Below are 22,861 nucleotides of genomic sequence, written 5' to 3'. Positions count from 1 at the left end.
TTATTTAGATCATCGCCCTAAAAATGTGAGGTCATTGTTGGAAACATTGTCTGTTCCTATAATGGGTTCAAACTTATTTCCACAGAAATATTTGATGTGAGTTGATCTCTGTGTTCTCGTCTTTGTTTCGTAGACTCGACGGTCGACTCTATAACTGCGGTTGAACTTCAGCTCAGCACCAAACTGTCAAACATTATAAAAAAACAAACTCTCCTTAGTTGCATGTATTATTTTCCCATCACTGTGTTAAATAGCTGAGCGTGTTTCATCCAGATTCACATCAGCTCACCACCCAGTGTGTGAGGCTCACTCCCCGGAGAATTTCTCTGCTCCTCTCCTTCCTCTTTTATCCCCCTATTTTCTTGTGTATGTAAACAGGAGTGAAGCAGTTTTGGGCTCCGAGGCAGAGCACAATGATCAAACAACCACGCACACGATCAATGACTTTGAAGAGATCTAACATCCCTTATGAATGTGTTTCACACAGAGTGAACGGCAGAAGTGAAGAAATGGCCACAAGAAAAGGAAAAGGCAGCATCTCTTTTCTTGCACGCTGCAGGGCCGGCTACTCGTGTGCTTTGACTACGTGTTCGGGCGACTGTGGGCTTGAAGAAGTTCCCCCGGTGAACGTGTCGTCTCTCAGATGTCACATTTCTTGTGTTAAGAGCCTCAATTTTTGTGTCTGTGAATTTAAAAAAGTAAAGAAAAAAAGGTTATGCAGGCTATTAAGCATGTTTCCAAAAGTGTAAAACAGCAAAAAATAACCCTTGAATTAAAGCTAAACTTCACTCTTTTCTTCTTATTATTCTGAAGATTTTCACACTTGAGCAAAAGCAAGTGAAGATCCGACGTGAGACTTCCTGTTCTTGGTGGCGTAGCCTAAAATGAAGCTTCCTGTCACTGAACGTTAAGGTGAAGGCAGCCTCTTTTCGATGTGACATCACTCGCACTCGCTCGACTTGAAACCAGAAGCGAGGTTCAGGGTTTGGGGAACAAGACCAGGAAGCTGCGGCAACTGATAAGACAGAAAACATATGAAGCATAAAATAAGACAACGTTGAGAACTTACTTCTCTCTTAGAGTCGTGTTGAGAATTGGACTTAAGCTTCGATCAGGCATCTTGAGATCTGCCGGTCGGTCCCCTCTAGGACTGTGCTGTGTGGTCGTGGCAGGAACACGCCCTAACTCCTGGATATGGCAGGTCTCCGTGGTGTCAAGATCCTGCTGCTCTGGGCTGGAATCATTGGTTTGGCCAAATGTAAGTAATCATCTGTAATGTAATAGTAACGTTGAGTCCTTGCACGTGTCATGAAAGTATTAAAATCTAGTGAAAAAAATCTGTAAATGACGTAAAACAAGCTAATCAACTGAACACCATGAGGTCTTGTGTTCTAAACTCCTAAATTGACTGTTTTTGAAGTTCGGTTGTTGAGAGTGTACTCGTCTTCATGAGGAATGTTGAAAAACCCTCCATGCCTGAGATGCAGACGTGAATCTGTCAGTCGAGCAGCTTCTTCTCTCTTTTAAACGTCAGCACTCTAACTGTAAGAACACTGAGGCCAGAAATGACAGACGTACTGTACCTCACGTCTTTGAGTTTGTGCAACTTCACGTTTCTTAAACTTTCCAAACCTAAGAACACGAAACAGAACAAGTGCGCGTGTTTGTGATGTGAGGAGCCTGAAAGTGACAGGTTCCTGAGCCCCTCTGGCAAAAGAAGCAGCAGCTGTGCTTCAATCAAAGACTGATGTTAATAAGACAAGTCTCCTTAAAACAACACTTTCATTTGGTTAAGAGCTGTGGGAATTTTTTGCAGTCGTGTTTCTGTTCTGCTTCGACTGTGTGCGCGTGCGTGTGTGTGTGTGTGTGTGTGTGTGTGTGTGTGTGTGTGTGTGTGGTGGTTTGTATGTTTGGTTGGGGGTTGTGTGACAGATATGACATGAGTTTTTGGGGTGTGTCTCTGCAAGCTCTTCACTTCAACCCCAGTGGCTGTGTGTGTGTGTGTGTGTGTGTGTGTGTGTGTGTGTGTGTGTGTGTGTGTGTGTGTGTGTGTGTGTGTGTGTGTGTGTGTGTGTGTGTGTGTGTGTGTGTGTGTGTGTGTGTGTGTGTGTGTGTGTGACCCAGCTCACAGCCTCCAGCCTCACTCGGAGTTCTGCTGCTGTTGGAGCATGTTCTGCTATTTTCAGCTTGAGATCTGTTCACATGAGCTGAAATAAACTCTTCCCTGTGTTGTTTGTGGCTTTATGACAGATCCTTAAAGAAAAGGGGCAGCGGCTCCCGTCGAAGCAAACGTAGACTTTGTAATTAGATTGATCTGTGTTAGGGAGGAAGGCCGTGAATTCCCATTCAATCTCCACTCTCTATTTCAGAATAGCACACAATCAACATCCAGGTAAAGATAAAAGAAAATGTATTAGCTTGTACTCGCAGGGACTAAATGGTGATTCAATAGGAAATGTAGTCATGTGGGTAATAATGTTAGATGATATGATAAGTCAGGGTTGTATGATGATACTACTAATGGATAATAATGTCTATGACTCAAGGATTAGAGCTCTAGTAATGATATTGACCGAGTCATCAAAGCAGGATGAGTATAGCTGGGATGTAGACTTTCTTAGACAGGGACCAGTTGGTGGAAATGTCCAGACGCATCATCGGTTGCAGGCATTTTGGACCGAGATGGGGAGGTGGTCTCGTGGTCCACAGAGAAGAAGGAAGGTTTCATATTTTAGCGTGGAGGAATCCTTAAGTGTTAATGAGTTTAGTTTGAGTTTTGGGGGTCGTTGTCTGTCCAGAGTGTAAAAATGACACAATTCCACATTTACATTTCATTTTACATTTTCCTGACATGTTGTTTGGTCTATTTAATGAAACAATTGCCCTTGAATCTGAATCTGAATCAGGAGCAGAATTACAATCAGCTTCGTTGGCCAAGTGTGATTTAAGCATCTGAGCTTTTCCATTGATGAAACATTATTTTTCATAATTAAAAGCAAATTAAAAGCACGTGGTGGTACATTTACTCCAGTTCTGTACATTCTTACTATTTTGATGTACTTTAGTATTTTAGTTATATGCAACATTATGTTTCTACTCCAACAACATTTCAGAGCAAAATATTTTACATTTCCTTTAGTTAATTTTCAGAGTAATATTTTAAAAATGTACAATCAGCATTTCCAATGTGATGCAGTGTATACACACAATTCTATTTATCTAGATATCGGTTTTGCTAACATTTAATGTACCTGTAAATATTTTACAGTGGTGTAATGTATGAAGGTATAGAAAAACATTTAAAGTTAAATGTTCCTGCTGATACTTTTACCTAAGTACAGTTTTTACATTTTGTGGTTTTCCGGCTGTTTCTGAAATAAAGAAAATATTACAGCATTAATTTATATAGTTATTTTATTAAGAATAGAACAGAAGTCATATAATTATGAACGCAGTTAATATTATTCAAATATTAGGGGTTAAAAAAGCCTTTAAAATGTATATTTTCAATAATTGAATTGTTGTAATCACTTAACCAGATAAAAGTCTAAGATATAAAAGTTGCTTTATCAAGAGAGACATAGGAAAACAAGTATGTATAATAGGATTTTACCATATAATTATACAGCAGACCACAACAAATATAAGTATTAGACCAATAAACGTATTTGTCAGTATCAAATTTGATTCTAAAGTCTTATACTTGTCAGATCAGCGCCAAAAAGCCCCAAAGCGTGCGAGCACCAGTTTCATTTGCCTAAACTCTCCCCAAGTCTATTTTAGATGAAGCAGGACGGAGTTGTGTGATCAAACATTTGACCACTTCCGTGTTCCATTCTGAGTTGCCTTCACTTCCTGGCAGAGCAGAGCAGATCGACACGGGCCAAACAGACTGAGACGAAGTCAATGACTTCGGAATGCTTGGAGAGGAAAAAAAAAATAAAAAGGGGAAGTGCGGCGTTCAAAATGCAGAAGTGAGGTCAGAGATGTTAAACATGCTGCACGATTAAAGCAGATTGTGGGAGGAGGGGGAGCTTATCACAGAGGGGGGTCTGTGATCTGTGAAGTATGCAAAACACGTAAAATACAGAAAAATCACTGACGGAGAAAACATGAGGGACCTCAGACATGTAGATGGATTCAGGGACAGGGATCATGGGGCGTTTGAGCTCTGATAAAACAGTGTGAATGTCACAACTTTGTTTCACCCTCTGCCCTGAAGACACAGAAAAAGAAAGAACCCAAAAGACAGAGAAGGCTTCACTTTTGGTTAAGACGTTGAAAATGAAACGTAAAAACTTCATAAAGAGGAAGTTACAGTGGCCTTTTTTTTCTATCCATGTCTACGGAAGCCCTGAGAGCTCAACGCACTGCAAATTAAGAAAAACAACTTCATCGATTTGAAGGACACAACACAAGCTAATACAGAAACGCGCTGCAAATAGGGAAAAAGTGACACCGGGAAAAGGTGATGAACCTGTCTGTACTTCAATGCTTTGTGACGTTACCGAAGTCTGCTACTCATCAGTGGTGATAGAGCTTCACAAAGCATTGAACTGTTTCCGGTGTCGTTTTTTGCCACCACGAGGCATGAAGAGGCTGCACAGGGCGGTGAGATGTCACTGCACACAGAGAGAGAGAGAGAGAGAGAGAGAGAGAGAGAGAGAGAGAGAGAGAGAGAGAGAGAGAGAGAGAGAAGAGGGCGCGCATCTCTGCAGTAAAACAAGAACGAGCCAAACCACATCCTGAGACTCATTGTTCGACTGTCCCCTGCTCACTCATTGCTCCCCACATAGAGAACCAGAAAACTACACATTGTTGTTTCAGTGGGGTGTGGTAGAAACTAGTCATGGCTTATATGAAAACCGTAATCCAAATAAAACAAAAAAATACATGAAAAAAGCGTATCAATACAGATAATTGGACATATATTAGTTTAACAGAAGAAAAAGGGAAGAATCTTTGCTACGAACACAGCTTGAAAAACAGAAACTAAAAGCTAAGTTTTGTAACAAATCAAATGTTGAAACAGCAGAGCATTTCTTTTTATACCAGGACAATGACACAGAGGAATCCACAGCTTGATCACTTCACCGCATTTAACTTATACGAAGGTAGACGAAGATGCTGAGCCTGTCCAGTTTGATCATTCAGGAATTGTGAATTGTTGCCAAAATCGTCTCTAAAACAACAAGTTAAATCTTGTAGCTCACTTTGAAAAGAAAAAAGTGTACAGATTTGAAATATACTAATGTGAAAAATAGTCAGCTGTAAAGGCTTTTTCATTGCTTTCATTTTACATTCAATCCATAGAGCACAAATATTATTTTAAACAAGACTTTGTGATGCTTGGTTTTTCATTTGTTAAAAACGACGATGTAACAGAAAAGGTCAATTTGTTATTCTATAAAAGCGAGTGATGTGTCCAAACGGTTTAAGTGTGGGGGACTCTAAGTTTTAGTGTCAGGCAGGAAGTGGTGGTTTGTCTTCTGAAATAGCAAGTGAGGCTATTTGCCACATCGTCATGGCAACCAGGTTGCACAGACGACTTAGTAAGAAAATGGTGGCTTTGCTCTTTTGGCCTGATCATTCCCACCAGAGTTTTATTGACCAATGGGAAGAAAATGCTGTAATAAAAAGTTCAAATGAAGATTTCTTAAAATAACCCACTGATCTGACATATTCTCTGCGACATTCAGCTACACTATTATGACAAATAAAAAAACTGCAATGCAACAGTTGACACAATTTTTCTCTTCTGTGATTCCAGGTCAAGAACCCACTGTAACAAGTGAGTGAGAAAACACAAGTTAATGTATACAATTCATTTAGTTGTTGCTGTAATTAGTCGAGAAATCAAGAAACGTTTTATTTATGTATTCTGTGAGCAGAATTTAACTGCAAACACCAAGTAAGCCACAACACTAATGCTGAAGCCACAACATGAATATAGAAGCCACAACAAGTATGTAGAAGCCACAACACTAATGCTGAAGCCACAACATGAATATAGAAGCCACAACAAGTATGTAGAAGCCACAACACTAATGCTGAAGCCACAACATGAATATAGAAGCCACAACAAGTATGTAGAAGCCACAACACAAATGCTGAAGCCACAACACAAATATAGAAGCCACAACGCAAATATAAAAGCCACAACACGTATGTAGAAGCCACAACATGAATGTATTAGCCACAACACAAATATAAAAGCCACAACACGAATATAGAAGCCACAACACAAATGTAGAAGCTACAACAATTGTTGACAATGAAATGAGCAGTGACTGAAAGTGGTCAAGTCACTGTTGTATGGGTAAAGCGAGCAGTCGTTTGTAAAAAAGACAAAAAAAATTGGCTGCTAAAAATGAGATGCTTGGCTATTTGAGGTGTTAGACATCAGGTGCTTGGAGCATCCAAACAGGAAGAACACACCTGTACCATCACACCTCAAATAGACAAGACTCTAATATTCAAGCAGCAACACTTTCAGCAGGTTTGTGTTATTCGTTCAAACGCTTGTCTGAGACATCTCAGCCACCGTAGTTAAGCATCATATCAGGTAAGACTGTTGGCAGTCAAGTGAAGGTGACCTCCATCGTGCTCTCCATCCTGCAGCCACTGCTCCCAACGCCTCACCCATAAGCAGCAACAGTAACACCACTTCGCCCCTGACCTCACCTGAAGTCCCCCGGCTCCACACCACACGAGGTTGGAATTTTCTCTTTTATCATGTGAGAGTGTGATTAGATTGTGTATTAATGTGAGTACAGACAGTGACAGCAGCACTTGTTACTGTGAGTAGTATTTGTTCCAAGTGACTCAGCGATTGAAGACATTTTGTCATAGTTACAACTGATTATACCACTGATCTGACATATTCTCTACGACATTCAGCTACACTATTATGACAAATAAAAAAACTGCAACGTAAAAGTTGACACAATTTTTCTCTTCTGTGATTCCAGGTCAAGAACCCAATGCACCAGGTGAGTGACAAAATACAAGTTAATGTATAAAATTAATTTAGTTGTTGCTGTAATTAGTCGAGAAATTAAGAAACGTTTTATTTATGTATTCTGTGAACAGAATTTAATTGCAAACACCAAGTAAGCCACAACATGAATGTAGAAGCCACAACACGAATTTTTAAGCAACAACACTAATACAGAAGCCACAACATGAATGTAGAAGCCACAACACAAATAAAGAAGACTTACCATGGATGTGGAAGCCACAACAAGAAAGTAGAAGCCACAACACAAATGTAGAAGCTACAACAATTGTTGACAATGAAATGAGCAGTGACTGAAAGTGGTCAAGTCACTGTTGTATGGGTAAAGCGAGCAGTCGTTTGTAAAAAAGACACAAAAAAAATTGGCTGCTAAAAATGAGATGCTTGGCTATTTGAGGTGTTAGACATCAGGTGCTTGGAGCATCCAAACAGGAAGAACACACCTGTACCATCACACCTCAAATAGACAAGACTCTAATATTCAAGCAGCAACAATTTCAGCAGGTTATGTCTGAAATTATGTAAAAATCACAAGATGGCAGCCCCCATGTACAAGATATTTTGGCTTCAGTTTTGCACAACAGGTGGAGGTGGAGTCCTGGCAACCAGGTTGCACAGCGCCGCCTCCCACAGACGACTTAGTAAGAAAATGGTGGCTTTGCTCTTTTGGCCTGATCATTCCCACCAGAGTTTTATTGACCAATGGGAAGAAAATGCTGTAATAAAAAGTTCAAATGAAGATTTCTTAAAAAAACACTGATCTGACATATTCTCTACGACATTCAGCGACACTATTATGACAAATAAAAAAACTGCAACGCAACAGTTGACACAATTTTTCTCATCTGTGATTCCAGGTCAAGAACCCACTGTAACAAGTGAGTGAGAAAACACAAGTTAATGTATACAATTCATTTAGTTGTTGCTGTAATTAGTTGAGAAATCAAGAAACGTTTTATTTATGTATTCTGTGAACAGAATTTAATTGCAAACACCAAGTAAGCCACAACATGAATGTAGAAGCCACAACACAAATGCTGAAGCCACAACACAAATATAGAAGCCACAACACGTATGTAGAAGCCACAACACAAATTTGGAAGCCACAACATGAATGTAGAAGCCACAACATGAATGTAGAAGCCACAACATGAATATAGAAGCCACAACAAGTATGTAGAAGCCACAACACAAATGTAGAAGCAACAACATGAATATAGAAGCCATAACATGAATGTTGAAGCAACAACATGAATATAGAAGCTACAACAATTGTTGACAATGAAATGAGCAGTGACTGAAAGTGGTCAAGTCACTGTTGTATGGGTAAAGCGAGCAGTCGTTCGTAAAAAAAGAAAACAAAAATTGGCTGCTAAAAATGAGATGCTTGGCTATTTGAGGTGTTAGACATCAGGTGCTTGGAGCATCCAAACAGGAAGAACACACCTGTACCATCACACCTCAAATAGACAAGACTCTAATATTCAAGCAGCAACACTTTCAGCAGGTTTGTGTTATTCGTTCAAACGCTTGTCTGAGACATCTCAGCCACCGTAGTTAAGCATCATATCAGGTAAGACTGTTGGCAGTCAAGTGAAGGTGACCTCCATCGTGCTCTCCATCCTGCAGCCACTGCTCCCAACGCCTCACCCATAAGCAGCAACAGTAACACCACTTCGCCCCTGACCTCACCTGAAGTCCCCCAGCTCCACACCACACGAGGTTGGAATTTTCTCTTTTATCATGTGAGAGTGTGATTAGATTGTGTATTAATGTGAGTACAGACAGTGACAGCAGCACTTGTTACTGTGAGTAGTATTTGTTCCAAGTGACTCAGCGATTGAAGACATTTTGTCATAGTTACAACTGATTATTTCACAGATGTTGCTTGATCATGTACTGATGTTTTGTTTTCCTCTTTTCTCCCTGAAGTGCAACGTTCTACAGCTCCCACGCTACAGTGTGAGTATCAGTTCATAAAATCATATAGAACATTTTATATTATAACTAGAACGGCACTGAGCAGAATACATACCTCACCCCGCTAATGGAACCACATTTAAATTCACCAGATTTGGATTTTTATTTGATTCTGAACCAATATGCTCAAAAATATCTTTTTTGATTTTTTTCATCGAGAATCTTTTTAAATGTAATGTTGCTGTTTACTTTTGTATTTCCTTTTCTTTTAAATGTCATTTTAGCATGTTCTTATGTTTCTTAAAATCTGTTCTCTTCTTATTTGACTTACATTAGATTTTGTAATCTATATTGTTTGTAAAGCGCTTTGAGGTGAATTTCTTGAAAGGTGCCATACAAATAAAGTTTTTTATATTTATATTTATATATATTTATTATTATTATTATTATTATTATTATTATTATTATTATTATTATTATTATTATTATTATTATTATCAGTAGTAGTAGTAGTAGTAGTAGTAGTAGTAATAATAATAATAAAAATAAATTAAATAATTAGTTCCGGACCGGACCAAACTTCTATCAAGTTTTCCGTCCAGTAATTATAATTTTTTGCATAATCCTGCCAATTTACAAAAAGGCAAACAGATGAAAACTCGTCAATGTCATTGTCAATCTCAATTTAATTTATTAAGCACATTTAGAAAACAGTGATTCATAATATATCAAAAAATACTAATGATAAAAAATAAAACATAACCTCCTTGGCAGAGGTAATCATATTGTTATTATCTGGTGTCTGTGTTTTTCTATGACTTATTTTATTTTAATTCTCTTGATTTTGTCTGCAGGTACTTACACTGTAAAACCCATCAAGTTTGGCCTCCAGATTAACATCACAAGCTCGGCAGTTATCCATGTTAATGCCACCATAATGATTAATGAACAAGGGAAACCACTGACTAAAGCAATATCCTTGGCTCCTCATTCCAATCAAAGTTCATCCCATGAAATCAAACAGCTGAAGCCCTGCACTAAATATGAGCTTGATGTGACACTTGCTTCCGATAAACACCAACCAACGCCCTGCATTACTGTAAATGATACCGTGACAGATCCAATAAGTGAGTCAAAAGAATTTATGTTGGTTAAATTCATTTTTCAAATTAAAAGATAGTACTGTGTGTAAAACGAGCAGATATTTGTTAATCCCTTGTGTATTTCAGGTGAAGAGGACATTAAAGATTTCAATTGCAACTCTACCAGCAGCAAATTCGTGTGTTACCGAACTGGATGGGACATCAGCTCTTTACAAACAGATAGGATCCCAGCTCAGCCATGTGACAACAACACCGTCTGTTTCAAACCTGGTTCTGATGACATTTGCTCTAATATGACTTTGACCTTCTCATCCTGCAACAACAACTTTCAGTTCAACAGAAGCATCCCCCTCGGTATGCGTAACAGTGTGTACTGTTATTTTGAAATGCATGTCCTTTTGAACTTATTTCCTCATGTTTTATGTCTGCTCTTCTTTTTCCACAGGTTTTTTAGATGTCAAAAGCATAAACCAAACTGCTCCAACACAATTTCCTGCAGAATTTAAAGCAGAATTACCTCCAAACTGCAAACTCTCCATTGATTACACCTGTCGTGGTAAGTGGAAAGTCTTTGTGTGTCTGCAACATTATACATAGATTTACATTGAAAGAGGTGATGATATGAATTTACTACTGTCCAGTTTCACTTTAAACTGAAGTGACCTACATTTATCTAAGATTCTTAATTACTCACGAAAACATCAATGCTCAAAAATGAGTGTGAAAATAAATATGACGTATTGTCTGAACTCCTTGCTTAATGCAACAGACAGTGGTTTCCTTCTAGTAAATTTACATTAATGAAAATGGAATTTTTCCCATTATAATTATTATATGATAGTATAATCATAAGACTAATAACATAATCAATGTGTCTTAAAGTGTCCTATCATCCTGGCGAGCCACGAGTCAATAAGGCTAAGAAACCGTCTGAGCTGGAGCCTTTCACGGACTACAGCTGTATCGGTCACATCAAGGACAACAATGTCAACGTATACAACACAACTCAAGTTAACGTCTGGATCGACTGTGGTATGTAGACGTTCACTGGACGACAGCTTATGTCCTCAGACACTGGGGAGGGAATGACTGTGATGTCAGTACTCAGGTCTGTGTTCCACATGTCTAACTTGTCCCAGCAGATCTCAAAATAAACATCACAAATACAAGCACCACCAACACATCCTCTCAGCTGACTTGGAACACAACCAGTAACAGATGTAAAAACGTGATTCAGAATCTTACGAAGCTTTCGTACAGCTGCAGCTGTGTAGATCGACAGGGATATGTATGGGGTAAGTGAAATAGATTATTTCCCTCATGCTTTTATTCTTCCTTGTTTCTTTTCTTCACTTCTGAAGATGCTGGAGATCGTTTCACTCATTCGTTGGAGTATAGAAATGTAATGTGGACATTTCGATCATTTACATTGCTCCACGCTAACATTTATGCATGCTATAGGCTTACATCATAGACTGAAAGATGAACAACGTAACAGCTCCCTTAAAGTGAATCCAAATCATCTTGATCATCCCCTGGTGGCCGGCTGCAGTATAGGTCATAAACCTGGCCTTCTCCATGATAGCAGATGTGACACGGACATAAACAAAAAAACTCAGAATAGTAAATAAGTCAAGTAAAATATTCCCAAGATCGTTTCTGTCATTATAGATGTTATCTTATCACACTGATCCAAATGATCGTTTTTTTTGTAAGCTTTGTTTTGATTAGTTATTCGATGCTGTACAGACAGGATGAAACGTCATGATTGGCAGCTGGGATTGACTCATGATTGGTCGAGCATGTGTATCGACAGGATCTTGATACCGTGGCTACACGCTGCAACCATGGCTTGCACAGACTCTCAAATTATGTCAAAAGCACAAGATGGCAGCCCCCATGTACAAGATATGTTGGCTTCAGTTTTGCACAACAGGTGGAGGTGGAGTCGTGGCATCCATCTTTATGTACAGTTTCATGTACACAATTAAAAAAACAACATTGTGATCATATTCAGTCATTGGAGAGTATTTTAAAAGTTTACATAAATGTTCCTAGTCTGCTTTCCTACCAGTCACATAATGTATATAATAAGTCGACTTGACCCGCGCCACTCTAATCATGTGATTAGTCTCATTCTCCACAACCCTCTATAATACACACCCTGTGTATCACTCCCTTTTCTTGCCCCCCTGCTGCTGGGTCAGTATTGCTGCCGGCTGATTCAGCCCCTCCCCCTCCCCAGCATCCACCTCCAGGCTCCAACAGAAGGTTACAAATATTTGCTCATATGTATGTAATCATATCTGGGGGAGTGATGAAGTCGGAGCCTAAACACAAACTATGTTCTGCCAATGTGAAAAACATTTCAAATGTGAGTTGTCTGACTGAAATAGTTTAAGCTTGCAGGGCTGCATAGATGATATGAACTGATAGTAAAAAATGTTCTTACTTAATGGGAAACTTGACCCCCCCAAAGAAGCAGAAAACAAAGTGCTGTTTTATGTTGCTATAATTTTGCATCTGTTATCTAGAACATAAATTAACAGCTTGTGAAACTGTGTCACAGGTTCCAAACAGCCTTCAGGAGGAACCTGCAACATTCCTCATCTGCAGCCATACACGGACTACACCTGCAAGGTCCAAGCCTACTACAACAACAACTACAACTACAACCATGATAGGCCCACTACAGTTCAACAGAAAACTAAGATTGGAGGTCAGTGACAAACAGAATGAAACCAGTTGTACTTTTTGTAGAACAACTAGAACGGCACTCAGTGGAGTTAATACCTGACCAACAGACTTCTTAGGAAACCACATTTAAATTCACTTGATCTGGATTCTTATTTGGATCTGCACCAAAATAAATATAAGTCCCCTATTTCACTTCATTATTCTGTTAATAAGTGTTGAAATATCACTTTTTTGGAGGACGCATACAGTGTTGTAACCGTTTTTCTTGACTTTCTTACAGTACCAGGGGATATAGATCGACTGATCCTGGAGGTTAAAGACCATAATACGATCATTGTGACCTGCCAATATTCGAAACGCTTCAATGGACCTGACAGAATATTCAGAGCACAACTTCATTATGGTAGTAGCTCTCTGAAAAACATTAGCGGGGGCAAATGTAAATTTGAATTCGACAACCTGAAGTACTCTACGACCTACGAACTGAAGGTTTGAGTCATCCTTCTTTTTACCGTCACTGTTTCATTCCTGATGTTTCTTCTAATGCTTTAATAAGTGACAGAAGGATTCTCCATCTTTCCAGGTGATTGCTGCCAACAGTCGGTTTGAGAGCAAGCCCATCACAAAGCAAATTTCTACTGAATGTATGTGCCATTTCGATCAATGTCTCCATTTATCTCACGTTGCTTCGTTAAAGCAGACAGATTTCCTTTTTTTTTTACACATCTAATTCAATACATTATGTTAATGTTGTTCTTCGTCAACCTCATTTTATAGATAATGACAAAGCTGTCATTGGTTTTCTCGTCTTCCTCATCATCCTCACGTCTGTGGCTCTGCTGCTGGTCGTCTACAAGATCTTGGACTTGAGGCGCAGGAAGTCCCAGTGAGAATGATTCTGCATAAATCTTACATCGGTGTTTCTGTCAGATTGCCTCAGGGTTTTGTTTTTATTTATTTATTTATTTATTTAAGATGAATAAACCTGCAGATTTGTTCCCCTTATTTACGTTACAGGAATAGTTTAATCATTGCATTTGAATTGATGGCACTTCACACAGGAACATCATCACTGTTACTCTGCTCTGTATTTCATCATCTAATCTTTACAACCTTCACTATTTTCATTGCAGTGACCTGAGTGAGAACATGATACTCATTTCAACAGCAAGTGAGTAGATTTAAATCAACTCTCATTCCACTTTCCTGATTTTTCTTTAGTGTGATTTTAGCAGTTTACTGTTGTTTTCACTTCATGATTTGTATTACAATCAGAACACAAATCCTTGTTAGGTAAGTTATTAATATGAATATATTATTATTATTATTATTTCAAAACTTAATCAATTTACTTTATTTATATACTTTTCATCACATAACATGCAGCTCAATGTGTTTTACATAAAACAAAACAACAGAAGCTTAAAACAGAGCATATTAAGACGATGTATGTTAAAATAATACAATAATTAAAAACGGTAACACAATGTTACGATTACAATAAAAGCAAGATCATAAAAATAAGTGTTGAGCAGTTTTTAAAAACATGTCAACATGATAGTCGCTATTTTGCATGTTGCATTCTTTAATGTTGCCTTCATAAAATTATTTCCAAATATTTAAAGTAACAGCAGATTTTCCTGAGTGTGTTTAACGTGCTTAATATTTGCTGCTGCAGATGATGAGGAGAACCTGCTGCCCGTCGAGCCCATTGCAGCAGAGTTGCTGCTGGAAGCCTACAAGAGGAAACTGGCTGATGAAGCGAGACTCTTCCTGGCTGAGTTTCAGGTACTTTTACTGGTTTGTGGGTTTTGGCGTTTTGTTTTTTTTCCTTCACTGTTAGATGACATTTGTTTGTGCTTACAGAGCATCCCCAGAATTTTCTCCAGGCACTCGGTGAAAGACGCCAAAAAGTCCACCAATGTCCCCAAGAACCGCTACGTCGACATCTTACCCTGTGAGTGGGAGCGTGTCCAACCACACGTGAAGCCTTTTTAAATAAAAGCGATCAAAACACTGAGCAGATGAGTGAGATTTTATCCACTCGTTTTTACCATAAAGATTAATAACACTTGCTTGACGATACACTGTGAATTTGCTGTCATGGATTAATCTTACTATAGTTTCCATTGTGGTATATATGTACTTTTTAATATCTCTGGATATGTTGAACCAACGTGGTCAAATCCTGCTTAATGGCAACATTGGATTTACAGGATCAATCAGTGCAGAGCTATATCCTGAAATTTAGGTATTAATTATAATCATAGTCATAAAAATCATCTTAAATAATTATATTTAATAATAATAATTTATCCTATCATATAACAATATAATGATGCAATAAAATGCTTTTTTAAAATCCAGATCACCCACATGTGTTGGGTCATCTCCATATGTCTCCTACACACAAACACACACATTGTGTATTTTAATATAATAGAAGTTTCCCCTGTGATGTGAATTCTTTTTCTTTTTCTCCCTTGAACCAGATGATTATAACCGTGTCCAGCTGACCACAGGAAATGGCGAGGCAGGATGTGACTACATCAACGCCAGCTTCATTGATGTACGGAGGCGGATCGTAATACAACTGCTTTTCCTGTTAATGCCACTGTTGCTGTGACTAAGAATGAGGAGAAGATTGAGCTGCAGACTATGATAGAAATATGAGATATCACATTAATAGCTAAAACTTTGATTTTGAGGGTTTAATGGACACAAAGTTTGTGTTCTCTTTCCGTCAATGAACATTTTACTTATTTTCTGACTGCAGGGGTACAAGGAAGCCAAAAAGTACATTGCAGCTCAAGGTAAAACCATGTTCTCATGTTCTTTCATTCACTCAGTCAATACACTTGTGATGCTGTATGTTTCTGGTTGATACAAAGTGCATGGCTCCCTGTGTGCATTTACATTCCGTGTGTGTGTTGTAGGGCCCAAGGATGAGACTTTGGGTGACTTCTGGAGGATGGTCTGGGAGCAGCAGTCATCTATTATCGTCATGGTAACCCGCTGTGAAGAGGGAAACCGGGTAAGAACGGCAGCTTTAACATTTAGTTGGCATTGGGTGTGAGGGAAACTTTGCAGGGTGAGGGAGTGAAGTTTTTGCTTAAGCAAGATTAACAAGTTAACAGCTGTATTGCTTCCACCAAATCTGAGCGGTGGTCACAAAAAAGCAGTTTTAATCTTGTGGAGTGACTCTATCGGACAAATATGTTCAAAACTCTGAGTTTCCTCTCACAGAGATATTCAGAACCTTCATCCAGTTGTTATCCGGCTTCTTAACTCAACCTCAGGCTCTACGAAGCCTTTTATTCAAACTCAGAATATAGCATGATATTCATCTGTTAGTATTATAACACAAATATGTGCCGGATTTTTATAATTCAGCATTTACCCTATGTTCTGTCATCCTGGGTTAGATAAGGACCAAATTAAGACAATGCATCCTCACTGAAAAATAATAAAAGTAAATTGACAAACTAGACCTAAACTCTAAAAGACTGATGTCACATTGATACAGTGGATTTCTTTACATAACTAGTTGAAAATGATTCACTGTGGGAAAACATAAAGAGCGTATATTCCCATAACTGTCTGGTTTGAGTCTGTCTACCACTCACATATCAGATTTAGACATGACAACAATTCACACACACGTTTTCACTGACTGCATATTTGAATTTTGGGTTAAAATACTCAACCAGCAAGGTTTAATGTGCTCTCTCTCCTGTCACGTGTCACAGGTCAAGTGTTCGCAGTACTGGCCGTCTCCAGATCGGGAGGCCGAGATCTTTGAGGAGTTTATAGTGAAGCTGAACTCAGAGGAGACCTGTCCGGATTACACCATCCGTCACCTCAGCCTGACTAACGTGAGTCTCCATTAAAATAATTGAATATTTAAAATTGTGTGTTGTTTTGTTTGTGTCTGGATATGTGTGATCTTTACTGCAACAAATATAATTGTGTGCATGCTTTGGTGCATGTGTGTGTGTGTGTGTGTGTGTGTGTGTGTGTGTGTGTGTGTGTGTGTGTGTGTGTGTGTGTGTGTGTGTGTGTGTGTGTGTGTGTGTGTGTGTGTGTGTGTGTGTGTGTGTGTGTGTGTGTGTGTGTCTCAACAGAAGAGAGAGAAGAACTCAGAAAGGGAGGTGACTCACATCCAGTTCATGAGCTGGCCTGACCACGGCGTCCCAACGGAGCCACACCTCCTCCTGAAACTGAGGCGGCGCGTCAACGCTTTCAAGAATTTCTTCAGCGGCCCCATCATCGTCCACTGCAGGTACATGCAGGGTCCCATTCTGTGGCCAGCTGCTGCTCTACCGGTCTTTTTAGAATTACAATTATCATCATGAACGACATTCAGTGGTAGAAAGTCATTAAACATATTCAAAGAACAATTTTTTTAAGTAATTTATACTTCACTCTCTTTTTTTTTACTATATTACATTTACCCAGTTAATGGTTAAATTTCATATCAACATTGTGAGATTTTTTTTAATTTAATTTATTGTTTGCCTCTCTGAACTTGCTCCTTGTGACTTCCAGAATTATACTGAAAAGGATTCATCAGACCAGTTCATCTCTATTTTTCTATTAGAACTAATGGAATTAATGAAATCAATTAACACAGTGTTGTTCTCTCATGCCCAGTGCTGGAGTGGGTAGAACAGGGACTTATATCGGCATTGATGCCATGATGGAGGCTCTGGAGGCGGAGGGCAGAGTGGACATCTACGGTTACATGGTCAGACTCCGCAGACAGAGATGCCTCATGGTTCAAGTGGAGGTGAAATAACAGTTTAAATCCTATTTTGCGTGTACGTCTGTGTGAAAGTGTGTCTGATTAGAGCTAAATTTATGATGATACATTAAAACTGCAGAGAGCTGTCAGAAAGTCCAGTAAACTAATAAATATACAGAGATTATATATGAAAATGTATATATGGACAGGCAGGAATTAATCACGTATCATAGGCAGATACACAAGTAAGTCTGAGTTTACAGAAGCATTGAGTAAATGTAATGAATGAATATATATAGAACTTTTTTAATTGATCAAGTTTTTGATTGACTATGATTGATTGAATTGTTCATCCTTTGTGTATCATGTGTATATAAAGTACATTTGTCCTCACGTAGGCCCAGTACATCCTGATTCATCAGGCTCTGGTGGAGCACAACCAGTATGGAGAGACTGAGATCCCTCTGTCCGAGGTCCACAGCACACTGAGCACACTCACAGAGAAAACCTCTGAAAGTGAAGCCACCCTGATGGAGGAGGAGTTTGACGTATGGCACTTTATTTATTTATTTATTTATCTACATATTATTTTATTATTTGTAGGGACATTTATAATAATAATAATAATAATAAACTTTGTATAAAACAGTTATAAACCAGAGAACGACAAAGAGATCATAATAGCAGATAATACGTTTAATGTAAACAATTGAATCACTGGTTTTTATAGTAACTGAACTGAGATTTGCACCTACAACCACATATTAACTTGTATTAACACAAAACTTAAATGTTTTTAATCCTTAATATCTTGATGATAATTTTAAAAATTCTCTTGCAATTCAGAGAGTCCCCCTATTTCATAAATGGAGGACGTTCAATGCAGGGGTCACTGAGGAGAACAGGGAGAAGAACCGCCCTTTGTCTGTCATCCCATGTGAGTATCAGCTCACCACGGAGATTAGTTATTTTAAAATTTTACACAACAGAATAACAACTAAGGTAACATATCAACCCTCAGATGACTACAACCGAGTGCTGCTGAAGATCGACGAAGGACGCAGTCATGATAGTGACCCTGAAGATGAAGAGGAGGAGTCATCAGATGAAGAGGATGAGGAATCCTGTAGATACATCAATGCCACCCACATTAATGTATGATTATTTTAATGACACTTTCCATTTGTTTGTCTCATAACCTGTTTCTGTGTAAAACTGAGCAGGACACCAGGACAAAAATAAGATGCTTTGTTTCGTTAGAGCCCTTTGGACCTGTCACCGTCTTTCCAGGTGTCGTCTCTGTAGCTCTAAGTAGATTCCATTCCTTGATACAGTCTGTTTAGTTGTAAAACAGGTGTAACTAGAATGGCACTCACCACCTGCATGGCCCAGCAGTCCCTTTTAATTCAAGCTGCACCGAATTTATAGATATCAGTCCTCTAAATGTGGCAAATTTTTCTCATCAAGATCCACGAATCATTTTCGGGGGGGAAATTGGTGAAAATGACGTCCTCACATCTCCAAACGTTAAAGAAATTGAATGAGTTCTTCCCTGATCCTTCCCGTAGTTTTTAGCATAATCCTTCTGACAAACCAAGAAAAGAACCAACAAAAGATGGACAGGGGGGAAGTTTCAAAGTCTTTGGTGGTGGTGATGGTGTTCATCTTATTTGTGGGGCTGATGCACGACAATAGATAACAGTAGGTGTTTGTCTCGCTCTCACAGGGATACTGGGGCCCACGTGCCCTCATCGCAGCTCAGACTCCACTGCCGGACACCATGGCTGACTTCTGGTTGATGGTTTACCAGAAGAGAGTGTCCACTCTTGTCATGCTCTCAGAGGAGAATAAGGTGCCTAAAGTACCATGCACACATGTAATTACATAAACCTTACATGTACGTAAAAAACTACATCACACATTTCCTTTACATATATGTTCACAGGAGTCGGACACTGTGTACTGGGATAAGGACAAGAGGACATTTGGGGACTTGGAGGTGGAGGTGGTGAGCACAGACACCACCCCGAATTTCATCAGACGCAATCTGATGATCCGCCACGACAAGGTAACACAAGAGTTACTCTGCAGCTGTAACTGAGTCGGCTCTGTCTCCATAGCTGTCAGTTTATTGGTCATTGCTTCTGTCAACAGAGGACAGAGAGTCGCTCGGTGAAACAGTTCCAGTTCCTGAAGTGGGCGAACAGGGAGCTGCCGGAGACGCCTCAGTGCCTCGCAGACATGATGAAGGAGATCAAGAGTGGCGGTGGAGGCAGCAAATCACAGACGGCCGTGGTCCACTGCAAGTAAGACAACAGACACAGGAGATGTCCTCTGGAAATAAGACGTCTGGAAAGAAGGACTCTCAAAGCTCCATTTTGCCTCTATGATCTCTTTTGGAAGAAAGATAGTCAAATTAGTTTAGGGGTAGATTGTAGTGTCAGCTCATTAAAAGGAAGATATGTATTTGATTCCGGTCTGGAAGGAGTTAGCGTGGTCTCTAGAAAAAAAGACAATCTGAATCAGAATAAGAAGAAATGTATGGATGCCAAGGAAAAATTGTGTTTTGTTATTTTTTCTCCGATCAAGAATATAAATATATACAGATCTAAAATATATTACATTGAAATAAAGTATATAAATAACAAGTATATACAAATATATACATTTTAATTGTATATTACTTGGTTACATATTCTCAAAGCTTCACTAATAATACTTGAAAATCCTCTAAAAAAGTCTTATGGATAAAAAGAAAATGTATTTGCTGAGTGTGACCAATAAGCAACAAGTATATTTATCGTTCTACTGTTCTTACTTACGATTTACACCAAAGTATAACAGCAGGAACAATCAATGACATGGGTTTATCCCATTGTTTAAATAGTTTAGAAAATCCTAATGTTTCACTTTTTCCGAATAGTGATGATAATGATATAAAAAGAAAAGAAAACCAAATGAGAACAGTAAATAAATGTCCATGCTGACCTGTATGTGGTGCAGTTGGAGGAACTGAGGGGGAAATGAACGTGTCTGTGTGCTCCCTCTCTTCAGTGACGGCTCGTCCCGCAGCGGGATCTTCTGCGCCCTGTGGAATCTGCTGGACTGCGCTCAGACCGAGAAAGTGTTGGATGTTTTCCAGGTGGTCAAAACTTTACGGAAGGAGAGACAGAACATGATCTCCAGTCTGGTAAGAAAAAGGAAACTCAGGATCTGTCAGGACTTGTGGTTGTTACACCATTCAGAGTGTTATAGCACTTGTAATAATAATAATAATAACCCTGTTACAAATAGGACAATCCTGGTTGTAGCGAGAGATAAATTTAGTTGAAGGTCTGAATACATATTGTTTTCTCCACTTCATTACTGTTTATTTGCCTTAAATACAACTTTGAAAGAATCATAGGAAAGGGGTGATAATCCCATTAAAGAACCAAATCCCAGCACTCTTACCTCACTTCCCAGTCTTTGGCTTTAAGACCCAAGCCCATCATTTACTATGGAAGATCTAAACCTTCAAAAACAAGTCATTTAAAAAAACTATTTTCATTTTAAAAGCAGCTTAACATGTTTTAAATCATCTGGGCACCGTTCTGTTTAACAATTGCATCTCTTTGCATTACTCAAAATAAACTATGTCTGTCTTCTTCATTTTCACCTTAATGGGCAACAACTTGTGTTTAGAGCATTTGACTATACATATTTCCATAGACCACATAAGACCAAAGTGGTGTGGCATGCATGCAAATCATTTTAAACGTTTGCGAGTTAATCTTAAAAACATCTGCATTGGTTAAAAAGTCTGGTTTGGGCAGTTGTTTGGTGCACAACTGAAGTTATGTCCCTAACATCCGCTGGTGGCCACTAACACCTGCTAACATCCACTGGTAGTTGGTAACTTAAACTGTGCAGAAGACCTTCGGACGTACAAGAGATATTCACCATCTTGTCCTGTAGTCTAAAAAAATGTAACGCAACTGACAAAAACATTTGACAAGTTCACATTAAAAGCTCATATTTGGAGCTGGTTGTAAAACTACGTCAATTGGTTGCCAAGCGATGACGTCAGAAACTCACACCAAAACGTTCTGCAGCTTTGCGTGTTGTTGTTCGACTTGAGGTGACGTTATCTCGGATTTTCTCTGTCGGGAAGTTATTTTTCCGATGTTACGACACCACGTGAAGGTATTATGTCACAGAGGAATCAGCACAGATATAAGTGTGTTTGTCTTGATACATCACTCGTCATTTCAATCGGCTTTAGTTCTGATAATTTGGGGAAAAATCTGCACAGAAGTCTTTACACAACGACGTGGGTTAATGTTTCCACCTGTGTGTCTCTCTCTCAGGAGCAGTACCAGTTCCTGTATGACACAATGCAGATGGTCTTCCCTGTCCAGAATGGGGAAGTGAAAGCGGTGCAGGCCTCAGCAGCTGACTCCATCCAGATTATCAGTGAAACCGCAGCAGCCAAGCAGCCAGACAGCGCTGCCAGCAGCCAGCAGCAGGAGGCGGCAGAGAGCACTCACCTGGTGGCTGAGGAAGACAACGAAGAGGAGCCTGGTAAAGAGTCCTCGCTGATGGAGGACACCAGCACTGTCCCTCTGGAGGTCTGAGGAGCGGTGGCACACGTGGCTGAGCCTTTTCCTGAGGAGATTTGTGCTGCAGCGCAATGCTTTCTTTTCAGTTTCTTCATGAATGTATAGAAACTGTTAAACTCAATGTGGTTCAGGTTCTGACGTGTTAAAGAATTTGATCAAATGTTTTACTTTTGATTTCCAAAGAGAGGAAAATATAATGTTAGAGTAAGTTATAAATATTTTAGTAGCTAATGTGTAAGGGTGCAAATGTGTGCAAAGGTTATGAATAGTGCTGTCGTCAAACTCAAACGGACTTTGGATTTACTGTATATTGATACAAGAATTCAAATTTTAAATATGCAATACATTGTTTTATATCCCTCTATAACATGCATTTTCAGTTGAGAGGGTTAGTTTATGTTTTGGTTTTCTTGCTAAATAAACAGATGCTATGTTTTCTTCATTTATACAGATATATATTTGATATATCTAAATAATTAAGTTTAAAATTTGTAATGTAACACAGTGATATTTGATTAAAAGATACTTACAATAACGAATTGGTTTTTTTTCAACTTTATTCAAATGATTTGACTTTATTTTAACCCGCTATTGTATAAATGCTCCAAAAATAGTTTTTTCCTTGTTTCAAAGAATAACACCCTAAACATTTTTTTATTAACTTTAACTTTATTTGCCTTTTAATTATTAATAAATAAATAAATATTAATCATAAGCCAAATCTGGGTGAAGAAAGCTGTTTCTCAATTAGAAGAGTCACATTCAGAAAAACACACAA

At 38.8% G+C, this 22,861-nt stretch overlaps 1 protein-coding gene across 2 annotated transcripts; it reads left to right on the top strand.

The window, feature by feature from the left end:
* The first annotated feature begins 931 nt into the window (after positions 1-931).
* Positions 932-22,618, top strand: ptprc (protein tyrosine phosphatase receptor type C). Of its 2 annotated transcripts, XM_047342879.1 has the most exons (33): positions 932-1,258; positions 5,771-5,791; positions 6,622-6,714; positions 6,972-6,992; positions 7,876-7,896; positions 8,648-8,740; positions 8,951-8,980; positions 9,793-10,065; positions 10,168-10,395; positions 10,487-10,597; positions 10,924-11,073; positions 11,184-11,336; positions 12,611-12,760; positions 13,019-13,227; positions 13,322-13,382; positions 13,516-13,624; positions 13,872-13,909; positions 14,417-14,526; positions 14,605-14,695; positions 15,231-15,307; positions 15,515-15,551; positions 15,675-15,772; positions 16,488-16,613; positions 16,863-17,020; positions 17,392-17,527; positions 17,881-18,030; positions 18,329-18,419; positions 18,504-18,637; positions 19,209-19,334; positions 19,428-19,550; positions 19,637-19,788; positions 20,537-20,672; positions 21,832-22,618. In XM_047342879.1, the coding sequence occupies exons 1-33, from the start codon at positions 1,195-1,197 to the stop codon at positions 22,096-22,098; spliced, it is 3,837 nt and encodes a 1,278-aa protein (XP_047198835.1). In that variant the 5' UTR covers positions 932-1,194; the 3' UTR covers positions 22,099-22,618. The 2 variants fall into 2 exon arrangements, with proteins under 2 accessions (XP_047198835.1, XP_047198836.1); XM_047342880.1 differs by lacking the exons at positions 6,972-6,992; positions 7,876-7,896; positions 8,648-8,740.
* The last annotated feature ends 243 nt before the right edge of the window (positions 22,619-22,861 follow it).

Source organism: Hippoglossus stenolepis, chromosome 14 (genome assembly GCF_022539355.2).
Source record: "Hippoglossus stenolepis isolate QCI-W04-F060 chromosome 14, HSTE1.2, whole genome shotgun sequence".
Lineage (NCBI taxonomy): Eukaryota > Metazoa > Chordata > Actinopteri > Pleuronectiformes > Pleuronectidae > Hippoglossus > Hippoglossus stenolepis.
This window is presented reverse-complemented; position numbering and strand designations above follow the sequence as displayed.